General features: G+C 34.3%; 1 protein-coding gene across 3 annotated transcripts; it reads right to left on the bottom strand.

Annotated features, from left to right (window-relative positions):
- Positions 1–386: 386 nt before the first annotated feature.
- On the bottom strand, positions 387–12,042 carry LOC107015361 (target of rapamycin complex subunit LST8-1). 3 transcript variants are annotated; one of them, XM_015215611.2, is made up of 11 exons: positions 11,923–12,042; positions 11,332–11,439; positions 10,607–10,708; positions 10,338–10,450; positions 10,174–10,243; positions 5,069–5,146; positions 4,566–4,682; positions 4,054–4,148; positions 3,808–3,887; positions 3,630–3,689; positions 387–875 (listed from the first exon to the last, which is right to left on the bottom strand). In XM_015215611.2, the coding sequence occupies exons 2-11, from the start codon at positions 11,437–11,439 to the stop codon at positions 751–753; spliced, it is 948 nt and encodes a 315-aa protein (XP_015071097.1). In that variant the 5' UTR covers positions 11,923–12,042; the 3' UTR covers positions 387–750. The 3 variants fall into 3 exon arrangements, with proteins under 3 accessions (XP_015071097.1, XP_027771599.1, XP_015071098.1); XM_027915798.1 differs by lacking the exon at positions 11,923–12,042 and adding an exon at positions 11,551–11,750; XM_015215612.2 differs by lacking the exon at positions 11,923–12,042 and having other exon boundaries at positions 11,332–11,750.
- Between the last annotated feature and the right edge of the window lie 1,122 nt (positions 12,043–13,164).

Genomic DNA, 13,164 nt, shown 5'->3' with positions numbered 1-13,164 from the left:
GAAAGGTGTAGTAGAATGACCGACATCCCTTAAAACCTTTTTTTATGACAACGAAAACTCGCGACCACTATCTTTTAGGTATACACAGGTAAAACCCTCCGCTCATGTGATGAACATAAAAATTAAGACCGACCAAGATCGGGAGGCTTATCCACTCAGTTGGTCTTCTAGGTGCCAATTTGAATTAGCTAATCAAACTTCAGCTATTAGAAGGTTAAACCACATAAAGAACAAATTTAAAACCTCGAAATCAGGTAACATGAATTATTTATGCTAAAAGCTCATACCAAAAAACTCAGTACTGCATCACGATTTTGTTCAATGCTAAAAACTTTATAACCACATAGATCAGGATATGCATAAGCATACAGTTTCAACGGATGCCATGAAACAATGGAAGTAAACTAATGGTAGAATGTCACTTTTGTACGCATGCACAGAAAACAGGATAAACTGAACATCATGTACTAAACCACATTAATCATCCAAATTACATTTAAAATATTTTTGATAACCAGGAAATCCTTGAGGCCCAGCCGGCACAATTTCAGGGGATAATCAGTCTGTTCATCTACCATTGTCTACTTAAATACCAAGCTTTTGTATGCCAACAAGGCTCGAATGCATGCACTGCATCAGCCCAACACATCTGCACTGCAGGTCTTACCAAAACTAGTGCCCTCGAGGGCCATCTATAATGTTCATTGAACAATTCGTTTGAAAGTAAGATGAACAATGCATGATCCAAGTTCAGCTAGAAGGTTCAGGCCCGTCATGTAGAGCACAACATATTGTTGCTTTATGATGCCCCTGGTACACTTTGATATCTTTGCCTGTAGATGTGGACCACAATCTTGCTGTTGTATCAGAAGATGCTGCAAGAAGAGTGTTTTGCTTCATGTTAGAGAAAAAATGAAAAGCCTAATACTTCAAAAACAAACTACTAAAATTTGAAGCTCAAATGGGCAGAAAAACCCTAAGTGCCTGTTTGGAAGGATAGCCTGGTAATTGAATTTGGTGTAATTATATTGTGTGTCTTGTTTGGTTGGACGGGTAATTACTTGGTCCACAGGTAATTGGTGTAATTGACGGGGGGTAATTACACTCTCCAATTCACAACTGGTAATTACATGGTGTAATTACCAGTTGATTACTTTTTAATTTCAATTCTTTATTTTTTTACTTCGATTATTTCAAGTTCTTTTTTTTATTTTTATTATTCTAAAATTTTCTAAAAGATTATTTGTATTTTATATTATTATACTTTATTTTCTTCTTGTTCTCAACCTCACTTCATGTGATTCTATGCAATTTTTTCGTACCATCTATATTTTTATGCCATGCTTATTTTCTCATTAGCATAAGTCTATTAGTATACTAATTTTTAAATTAAAATAGAACTTATTGTTAATTAAGGTTATAGACTTACGTTTTTTTTTTTAAAAAAAAAATAAATCATATTTATGTGTGATACGTTGAAAATTGCGATAAGAGTATTATGTTAAATTTTTTGTTTTGAATTTATTATATTCAGTAATATTGTATTTACATTTGCAAGTCATTTTCTAATTAGACCTGATAGGTTATCTTTTTGTCAAACATTTTAATAATTTATGACATTTTATTTATATATTAATCGTTTTATCAAACATACATTTCACAATGTTAGTAGAGACTTTATACTTTTGGTTTTTGTGATCAGTTCAATTGAAATATACTAATTTAAAAAAATATAAATCATATTTTTTTCATAATATTAGTTAAAAACATATGTATATTAATTAATATATTTCCAAAAAATAATATATATCTTAAATATTTAATTTAGTATTTATACAGTTTCTTATTTGTCTAGTATAAATTTTAAATAATTTTTTTTTTTTTAAAATTTAATATAATATTTTGATTGCTATTGTGCATCTAAACATAACATGTGTAATTACACTGTGGCATCCAAACAGGACATGTGTAATTACAAGTCACTGTAATTACTAGGCTAGTAATTACTACCCTAGTAATTAGACCAATTCCAATGACCACGTGGCTTTCCAAACAGACCCTAAGACTTTATTGGTTTGCACTTGATGAAGGTCATAATCTTTAATCATTCAAATCTTATTTAGTAAATTTGTTGAACATTAGGTTTCAATCTGAATTCAAATCTGAAGCAACCAAGGGTTATTTGATAGCTGGTTAGAGTTATGCATGTATTCATAATGTATATATTAGTTATGAATGAATCTATCTACTTTTTTATGCATGTATTAGTCACTCATGTATTAGTTATACATATAATAGTATTCCACCTTCTATCCTGCATAAGATAATACATAGATTCCCTCATGAATTATACATCTATTAATTCAGTGGGTTTCTAAATTGTCAACCAAACGTCTTATTAATTTTATACATGAATAAGTTTTTTCATATCTACCTATCAACGTCGTACATGTTATACACAAAATTAATACATGAATAACTTGTTTCTTTATCCAACTACTAAACGACCCTAATTGCATTTGTTTTCCACAACCACTTAATGAGTCTAAATAGATCTAATGATTATCATCTATAACAAAGTTCTAACAATTGACATGTCTATTAAAAGATCTCTATGAAAAAAAAAATTCACCAATTTCATCCATCCATAGCGACCTTCATAGCCTACCATTATAAACTACTATTGCCTCCTACCATTACCAACTACTGCCACTCAGCGCCCCAACCACCATCGTTGTCAATCACTAAAATCAACTGCCACCATCAACTATTATTATCAGCCCCCATCACCTTTAACTACTAACCACAACACCATCATAAGCTAACCTTATCCCCAGTCGGTACCCACAACCACCATCGTGAGCCATCATCACAACCAAGTTAACCACCATAATGTTTTAAGAAAGATAAGTTTTATATATTCAGTTGTGGGAAAAACAAAGTCTTAATTAGTATTCAGAACATCTGAATATTGAGATGTGTATTCAGATTCAAACATCTAAAACTTAATGTAGATCTTGATATTCAAATGTGTATTTGAATTCACATGTCTTAATCATTAAAAAAACAAATGAGATCTAAAAGCACTTAAGCAGGTTTTTGACTTAGAAATTCTTTTGGCAACATTGAAATGCACAGAAACATTGGTGTCTAATCTGAAAAGGTCTTTGGGCATACACAACAGATCTAAAAGTTCTAAATCATCAGATTCTCCAACTTCAGCTGTCAGATATAAAATCCAACCCAAATCTGTTCCCAAATAAATACGTATTGGAATCACTCTACCATCCTATACCACATTTATTGTTTTCAGGCTTCAAACTTTGAATCAGCCCCTAATCCACCATGCAATTACCCGGCAACAGAAGGAACAAAAAAGTCCCTGACCAGCTCCATAGCATTTCACTCCCTCTAATGAAAACCTCAGTTATGTTCCATCATTTGGGAAATGATAATGAACAGTAAAGCTCTCTTCAACACCTATTTTCTATCCAAGGGGGTTAAAACCAAAACTACAATTCAAATGACACAATAAGTACTCTCAATGAACCAAAATGGCTTGGTCATGACCTATAGCTAGGAGGAAGTAAAGAAATATTCTAACAGTTCACAACAATTTCAGTATGTACCTGTGATGAGAAAAGCACCATCTACAGAGAATACACAGTCCCAAACCCAGCGTTCGTGTCCTAGAAAATATACCAAAATTTAATGAATATTACACGTGCTGAAGAATTAGAAAGAAGCTGTCAGCAAAAGGGAGAAAGACGAGTAAAATGATAACTGGAAAGTACATGATACTGATACCTATCAGAGTTTTCTCCAAGGTAAAGCCATCCACATTCCAAATCTTGACTGTATGATCAGAAGATGCAGTCGCCAGATACCTATAAATTACAGTTTTTTAAAAAAACTAAGAAATGTTAAAGCATATTAAAATAGAAAGTGTCTCAAGCACATTAGGTAGCAAAATAGTATTCACAGGAACAAGTAAATAACAGATAAGAGACTAGAACTTGACGCAAAACACGAGGAATCATGAAAAACTGTTACCTGTTAGGTTCGCATAGTTCAGGGGAAAGAAGACATTTGAGGATATAACCATCATGAGCCTGTAACTTATGCAGAGGCTCAAAGTTGGTCATTGTCTGCATTTTATGTAAAGTCAGTTTTAGTAATATTCAGTCACAGCTGTAACAAAATGCTTGCAGAAACAATCCGTATTCATGAGGATGTTGGCACATGAAAAAGAACGAAGATTGTTTGAGTCCAATCAGACTGAACGATCCAGTTCAAAGGAGGAAAGATAGTTACAGACTTGCAGGAAAATTGATAAGACAACTCAGTGTAAGGTTTTACATTTACTATATTTAACAGAACAGAAACTAGAAAAAAACTAAAATAAACTAGTGTCAATTTCGTGTTTTTTTTTTATTCCTCTCATCCCACCTCCCACAATTAGTGAAGGAATTTGAGTTTCACGGAAAAGATCAGGTGCAGTTTTTTCTCCGATAAGTAATATCATATGCTACAGTTTTGAATTGTAGAATTGGACCACTAGTTACCTCGGTGCCACGTAGTAAACGCCAAACATAACATGTTCCACGATTGTTTGCAGCAACAATTAAGCTTCCATCCCACATGACAGTCAAAGAACGAACAGCTGTATCCACCTCCGGTACCTAAGTTTTCAAATATACTGATAAATACCTATTTGTGTACTGCACAGTAAACATCCACACACCACGAGGTAGTGACCACTAAATACCCTTTATTGTGCTCTATATATTACACTATAAAAAGGAAAAGCATTACCTTTTGAAAGAGATTGATAATCAACACCAACAGATATGAGGCATGATCAGTTTATGTTCAACTAGCTCACCATTTAATTGAAATAATTGAAACATTAAAAAGAATTCATATCTTTTAAATGCTAATGGTGTAGCTCTCAGAATTACCCTGAAATTCACTCATGAATGACTCCTCCAACCATCATTTCAGTTCCTAGTGACCATAATCCAAAAGACCACAAGATATACGAACTAATGAAAACTAAACTACATACCAACTCACAGCTACATGAATTTGCTCTCAAATCCCACACACGGATATTGCCATTTTGGTCTCCAGATATCAACTCAGTCTGCAAAACATATAGAAAAATGAGATTCATGAAACACAACAAACAGAAAAGCTCAAGCCCATCAATTGACAGGAGAGGATGGATCAATCAAAGGTGTGTTCTGGTGAGTCACACACACATAAATTGGAAATGTTGAAATCGAGAAAGAAAATATTCTTTTTTACTTTTGTACCAAGATTTCTAAGAATTAGGTCTGCTGAAATAAAGAATGCCAAAAAAAAAATCAAGAAATTACACCCAATAGTCATGGACATGGGTGGTCTTGAACTTTTGAACCCGTTTGCCTCATGGGAAAATCTTCAAGATCAAAAGTCAAAACTTGTTAGAACTTGAAGTTTCGCCTATAGGGCAGGAGTTGAGTGGGGTCAAAATCGTTCAAGACAAGCCATTTACAAGGCCATTCTTGTAAATAACCCCATAAATATTTGAGAAGTTATAAGCATGTGTGAGAAATATAGCAAAAAAAAATTATTGAAATGTGTACCTACATTATTACTCAAGACTATTTATAAACATTATATTACAATCTTTTCTCAAGTACGATTCTATATATTATTTAGGGATAATGCACAAGTACCCCCTCAACCTATGCCCGAAATCTCAGAGACACACTTATACTATACTAAGGTCCTATAACCCCCCGAACTTATTTTATTAATAATTTTCTACCCCTTTTTGGCCTACGTGGCACTATCTTGTGGGTCCAACGTTGGTTGACTTTTTTATCAAACTAGGGTCACGTAGGACAGAAAGGGGTAGAAAATTACTTATAAAATAAGTTCATGGGAGGGTAATAGGACCTAAATATAGTATAAGTGTCTCTGAGATTTCGGGCATAGGTTGAGGGGGTACTGTGCATTTTCCCTATTATTTATGTTCTTATTCCTATTCTTACACTCTCCTCAAGAGGGTGCATACACTGATACAAGTCATACGTACTGAGCTTGTTAAGGATGTAATTAATACAAGAACCAATGAGGGACTTGGTGAAGAAATCAGCCAATTGATCCCTCGTCTTCACAAATTTTGTAATAATATCTCCTAAAAGTATCTTTCACTACTAAAGTAAGAGTCAATCTCAATGTACTAATCCTCTCATGAAATACTAAATTTGATGTGATATGAAGTGTCGCTTAATTATCACACACAAGTTCTATCAGATCAATATCGCCAAATTTTAGTTATCTTAGTAATTGTTTAACCCAAACTTGTTTTTGCACTAGATCGAGCAACCACACTGTCTCTTACTATTGCAAGACACCAAATTAGCTCCGACTAGAACACAATATCATAATGTAGAACGTCTATCAAAGGGTTATCCTGCCCAACCAACATCAAAATATCCTATGATATGCTCATGGCCGCGGTCCTCGAAAAGAAGTCCTTTACCAGGAGCTGACTTTATATACCTAGAATATCAACAATTGCATCCCAACGACTATCACGAAGGGAAGTCATAAGTTGACTCATAACACTCACAAGAAAAGAGATGTTAGTTCTAATTACCATGAGATAATTCAACTTTCCAACCAATCGCCTATACATCGTGAGTTTAATGAATTGTTCCCTTGTCCTGGCAGGAGTTGCACTCGAATCCATAGGAGTGTCAATGGGTCTACATCCCATCATTCATGTTTCCTCGTGAATATCGAAGGCATACTTGCTTTGAGAAATAACAATACCTAATCTGGACGGAGAAGTCTCAATGACTAGAAAATACTTCAGTTTGCCAAGGTCTTGGTATAGAAATGCTAAAAGAGATGTTTCATGTTAAGATCAGTGATACCAACTTGATCGTTGCCGGTGATTATAGATATCATCAACCTAAACCACCAAATAAATATATAAATGTGGTGCAAAATACTGATAAAACACAGAACAATCAGTTTCAATACAAGTCGTACAAAACTCCTAAATTATTATGTTGAACTTAAAACCAGGCTAGAGGAGGCTGTTTTACACCATAGAGTGACCTGCGGAGTCGACATATAAGGCTAGAGAAAGAGAAGACACTCAACTACCTAATAACCTGCCACCCTATCTACGACCTTCATAACTTCTTATCTAAGGTTATATCCTCATTAAGTTGGAAAATGTGTCATGTCCTAACTAATCACCTCTGCCCAATGTTTCTTCAGCCTACTTCAGTCGGAACTCACCACAGACAACCTCTCTCACCTACTCATTAAGTCATCTACATCTCTCATCTTCACATTCCTGAACCATCTTATTCTAGCTTCCCTCATCTTGTAGCACAAGAGCCACCCTCACCTTGTTTCAAATATCTTCATTATTAATCTTGTCTCTCCTAATGAGCCTGCATATCTACCACAACATCCTCGTTTCTGCTACTCCCATTTTTGAACATAAGAGTCCTTCACTAACTAACACTCCACCCTATACAACATAGTCAGCCTAGCAATCTTTTTGTTCGATATACATTTAAGCTTTGGCTGTACATTTTTATAACAGAGGGGACTCCGGAGGCGAGCCTCCATTTCACCTTGCCGACACCAATATGGTGTGTGTCATCATCAGTGATCTCCTCGTTTGCTTGGATAATAGACTAAGATACTTTAAAACATCCTCTTTAGGTGACGAATTATGAATCAAGACTCACTTCCACACCAACCTTCAACATCACAACACTAAACGTGCACTTTAAGTATTCATCTTTGGTCTTGTTCAACCTAAACCCTTTGGACTCCAGAGTCCGTCTCCAAACGAAACCTCCAGCCTAGTGTTTACTATGTCGGGAGTCTCATCTATCACTACTACTTCATTTGCAAATAACATACACCATGGCACCTCATTGTGAATACGGTGCATCATTTAATCCATCACTAATGCAAATAGAAGTGAACTAAGAGTTGATCCCTAGGGCAACCCTATCAAAACTAGGAAGTCTTTAATCGACCTAATATATCTCACTGATACACCTCCAGTCTACAAGCATCTCCATAGAACCTCTTTTTGGACTTTGTTCTACGCCTTTTCTAGGTCAATGAACACCATATGCAAGTCCCTCTTCCACTCCTTGAAATGCTCCACCAGTCCTTCATAAGATAAATAGCTTTCGTAGCTGATCACCTTGGCATAAAATCAAACTAAATTTTTAGAAATAGAAACACTCCTCCTCACCTTCATCTCCACCCCTCTCCCAAACTTTCACAGGAAACTTGATCCCCTATAGTTGTTGCAACTTTGAATGTCACTCTTGTTCTTGTACTACGAAATCATTATGTTCCACCTCCATTCTTTGGGCATTTTTGTTGTCTTCAACCCGAACCTGCTCAGCCTGAGTTCTTCCAAAGTTCCATCTATATCTCATTTGGGTCGGTCGCTCCCCTGTTCTCATCCTACGAACAACACCAATAACCTTCTCAACAATTATACACCTAAAACACTTGAAATCCCGACAACTCTTGGAGTGCTCTAAATCGCCCAGCACCTAACTAGGAGAGTTGGGTGCACTGGACAGGAATAAGCTCAAAATCACACAATCAATTGAACTAAATACAAGTAGCATCCAAAAGCTTCTTACTAATAAGCAATTGATACCATGCATTATAATAAATAATAGTCACAATCTGAGTCATGCAATGAGACATTCAGAAATTGAAAAGAGTATAAATCAACCCACATGTCAAGGGTAACAGATAACAAATTTGAATGTATGCCTTGTCAAGTTAAAAAAATTTATTATTATTGCTAAGAGACCTTATGGTCCTGGCAGATTATGGACACTGTTTTAAAACATCTTTGGAGTGCAATGGGTCATCCTCAAGGAAGTGAAGCATTTGCTGCTGTGCTTGCTTGGACAGAGTTGGAACTGTTCATATTTGCATTATGTGGCTGTTTCGGCTTGAAAGGAATAGAAGATGTTTTGAGGATAAGAAACAGCACTAAGTCAGAATGTAAAATGAACCTTGACACTTGCCTTTTTCCATAATTTAACACTAATAATTTATGAAAAGATTGGTCAAACACAATTAGCTTACTAAATCCTAAAAGGGGCGCTTTTAAATGAATTGGCCAAACACAAGAATGCTTCTCTCGAAAAGTACTTTTTGAAAAGTTGTTTTGACAGCACCCAAGGTTGTGACCTAGTGGTCAATAAAGCAATCCAGAGGTTTCAGGTTCAAAACTCAGCAAAGACAAAAAAGATAGGTAATTCTTCCAATCTATCCTAGCCTTGTTGAACAGAGTTACCTGGTACATGTTAGTGGGAGGTGCATATCCCGTATAATTAGTCAAGGAGTGCGAAAGCTGCTTGGACAAAACGGTCATCAAATAAAATTATTCTGAAAAAACTTCTTTGCAAATTAAGCAGTTTTTAGAAGCTTGGCCAAAGGCTCAAAATACTTGTCGTTGTTGTAGAAACTTGTACGTCAGTATATGGAAAAGGGTAAATTTCGAAGGCAGTTAATTCTAGAGAACTCTAATTTTTCATAAATGATAAATTGATTACTGTTGGATTGAACTGGACCTGTAGAGAGGATTAGAAATTCATTACCCATATAGCAGACCCAACTATGTTTAGATTGAGATGTAGTTGATTGATTTTTGATAAAGTTTCTAAGAACTACATAGTATATTCTTAATTAGACATACCTAAACTATTAAACTACTTTAAATTTGCCAAATAATCAACAGAAGCATAACTTTTTGAAATAGTTTTTTTTTATTATTTTTAAATAGATCAACAGGAGCATAACTGAGAGACCTGTCCTATACTGACTTATCAGAATATGTGGTACATAAAGATGAAGTAGCAGCAAAACTGTAAAATAGCATCCCTATTTATGCCAATCCTATCTCTACTTCTTTAGCATAGTTCCATCTTTTGTGATAGAGCCCAGTCTGAATAGCTCATTCAAATATTTCCTTATGCAGCTAAACTCATAGATTTCATGTGGATTATCATTCAATGAAGAAATTGAACAAAGCAATAAAATTTGCAGAAAAAAACAGGATAGAAGTGACTAAAAGAACCTTCACACAATTCAAAGATCAAAGTATAAAACCTGATTAGGGTGCAAAACTACAGTGTTCACAGCTGCCCGACTTTCATATTCCCTCTGACAACCTGGTGCTCTATTCGTTCAAAAGATTCAAAGATACAGTTGACTTAAAGGAAAAATGAGAAGTTGGAAAGAGAGTAACACGTTCACTTTGATATCTACAATACCTCAAATCCCAAATCTTTACAGTGCCATCTTCAGATCCAGAATACATCCAGTTACCATCGCACTGAAATCCTACTGCCATCACATTATTAGTGTGTGAATCAAAGCTCCTCAGCTGCCAAAAAGTTTCAAAAACATCTTCTTTAACTTGGGGAACCAAAATGAACACAAACTCATATGTCAAAGCCACAACAGAGGAAAACACCATGTAACAAAAAAGAATCAAAACTAATAAAAGAAATGAATAAAGAGGGAAAATCTGAAGACCTACTGGCTGAGGACTGTTCGAGTTGATGTCGAATAATCGAATGTGAGGATTTCCAGCAGCAGCCAAGAAGCGTTTATCCGGAGTAATTTCAAGACGATTAACTTGCTGTATACAGGTCAAGAAGGTAAAGGCAAACATATCAGATAACAATTCCAACAAAAATAAGTTGATTTAAAATGCACAGAATTCTCCATATGTTTTGGATGTCTATCATACCTTCCCTGCCAATATGGTCTGTTTGGACTAATAAATTGCATCTCAACTAGTTGGTGAAAGAAAGATCAAACACTCAATGTAATGCACAGAATAACACTACTAAAAAGTGAAGCTTGAGCCCATTTCCGAATTCGCAGTCTTGGCATCAAATTTATCCCATAATGACATTAGTCACATATATACGAGAATGCAGTTTGGCTGAAACACTTTATGTTAAAGTTCATTCATCTTAATTCAATTTTCTAGACATCTGAATAAAATACAGGGGCATCCACCTCCAAAAAAAATATAAACATGGTTAGACTAGGGTAGCAATGACCACAATTAATAAAATGAAGCAAGTATTCCCAAAAGGAAAGACAAACATATTACATCAACCTCTATATCTGTGCATATGTGCCATAGCAGCAACACTCTTGACACACAAATTAACCGCGACACACAAGAAAAAATAAAAGATAAGCATAGAATGAAAAATTGAAAATAAAGAAATGGAATTTAAGGGAACTCACTGATTCCGGGTATTGAATAGTTCGATAGCAGCGGGCACTCTTAGCCTCCCAAAATTTTATAGTGTGATCATAGCTAGCCGTTGCTAGCACCACTGATGGTTGACTCATCTATATCAAATTCAAATTGAACAAATAAATAAACTTAGGATCAAATTAGATGATCGAGCACTAGGGTTTTGGAACTTGGGTCTGAAATCACGGTAGGGATGACAAAATTACATCTTCACAACTTCACAGGCATAAGTTTCATAACAAATAAACCAGATTCCTTGATTACATATAACCTCTTCATCGTCCAAAGCTACCACAGCTTTCACAAAATTACCACTTTTTTGGTATTTCTCTTCTTCTTTTTTTCCTTATATTAATTTAAAAAATCAAATTTCACACCCATACTCAATTAATCTTCAAAAATTTAATTAGGGAAAAGTTATGTCAGACCTCTCGATCCTATATGTAGCTCAAACAATTATCATGAGTTAGAATCTAAAGAGTTATACCTAAATGTAATTATTCTTATAATCAAATTTCAAACCCATACTAAAATAAAAAGTTTTCAAAAAAATAAATTTGAAAAGAATTATGACATACCTCTTGATCACCGAGCTTTATGTAGAGCAATCAATTAGCATAGTAAGAATATGAAGGAGCTATACTTAAATGTTATTGTTCTCTCTACATTACTAGTTTTTAATAAGCGCGCAAAGTACATGTAACCCGTATTAATGAGTATTATTTCTTAAAAATTAAAATCATATTAAATAATATGATTTGAGTGTTTTTTTTATATATAATCTGTGTCTAATTGAGGTGTCTTACTTTGTCCCACTACTAACTGTGATACTCCAATTTCATGACCTTTCGCTGAGTTAATATTATGAGAAATTAATAAAATAAACTTTAATTATAAGTAAAAAAAATGAGCTTGTAAAGCAAAAGGAAAAAGATTGCATGAGATTAATCCTCTGCAAACCGTAGTGCAATATTAATATTTCTTTAATTAAAAGTTTGATAGGAGATTATTAACTTTTGGTGTAAGATAATTTTGACTCAAAGGAAGAAATAAATCTTTCAACTTTTTTTATTATGTCTTTTAAATCTCCTAATAATTACGATGAATGTGTTAAAAATATTATACTAGATTTTTGTCCACGAGCACTTTAAACTAATTATTTAGTTATAAATATTATAAATTAAGGTGTAAAAAGTCTTAATAATTATATTTTGAATATCAGAATATTCATAAACATAATTACTATTTTTATATGAATTAATTATTGTCTCTTCATACATAATTTTTCCCGCATTGATCTAATGTTATATGTTTCACCTTCTTTTTTTTTCCAAAAAAAAAAAAACAAAAGGAAAGTGAATATTCTATCATATTCATTCTTAAATATGAAAGTTAATGTACATGTAAATTATAAGACCATCTCCAATCCACCTCTATTTTACTCTCTATTCTCTATATTTGGAGAGTAAAATAGAGAATGGGCACTCCAACCCACCTCTAAATCGCCCTCTATTCTCCATTTATAGAGAGGTTGTAACATCTCGTATCCAAAACACCAAAAATCAGTTTTTCAGAAATCTGCAGGTGCAATCGACGCTTCTATCGACAAATCATAGTCTGACCCGTACTGTACATCCTCATTTGTGACTAAAACTCTCCCATGACGCAACCCAGAAAAATTGACCAAGTGTCGATCCAGAGTACCCTAGCTATGTATTTCTTTAGTTCTTGAATTACACATGCTAGGTCAGATATTTCAGTTACTTCAGATATACATGCCTTAGTTATTAATGCATCTTTGTCAGATTAATTGTTGCATT

This window comes from Solanum pennellii, chromosome 3 (assembly GCF_001406875.1).
Source record: "Solanum pennellii chromosome 3, SPENNV200".
NCBI classification, from domain to species: domain Eukaryota; kingdom Viridiplantae; phylum Streptophyta; class Magnoliopsida; order Solanales; family Solanaceae; genus Solanum; species Solanum pennellii.
Note: the sequence above shows the minus strand (reverse complement) of the source record. Positions and strands in the feature narration are given on the sequence as shown.

Bases quoted from the DNA above. Each gene is read 5' to 3' on its own strand.
- LOC107015361 (XM_015215611.2), bottom strand. From the start codon at position 11,439: ATGAGTCAACCATCAGTGGTGCTAGCAACGGCTAGCTATGATCACACT. The intron at 10,709-11,331 runs GTGAGTTCCCTT...ACCTGTATACAG, and splicing joins CTATTCAATACCCGGAATCA to CAAGTTAATCGTCTTGAAAT. The intron at 3,690-3,807 runs GTATCAGTATCA...TATATTTTCTAG, and splicing joins CTTGGAGAAAACTCTGATAG to GACACGAACGCTGGGTTTGG.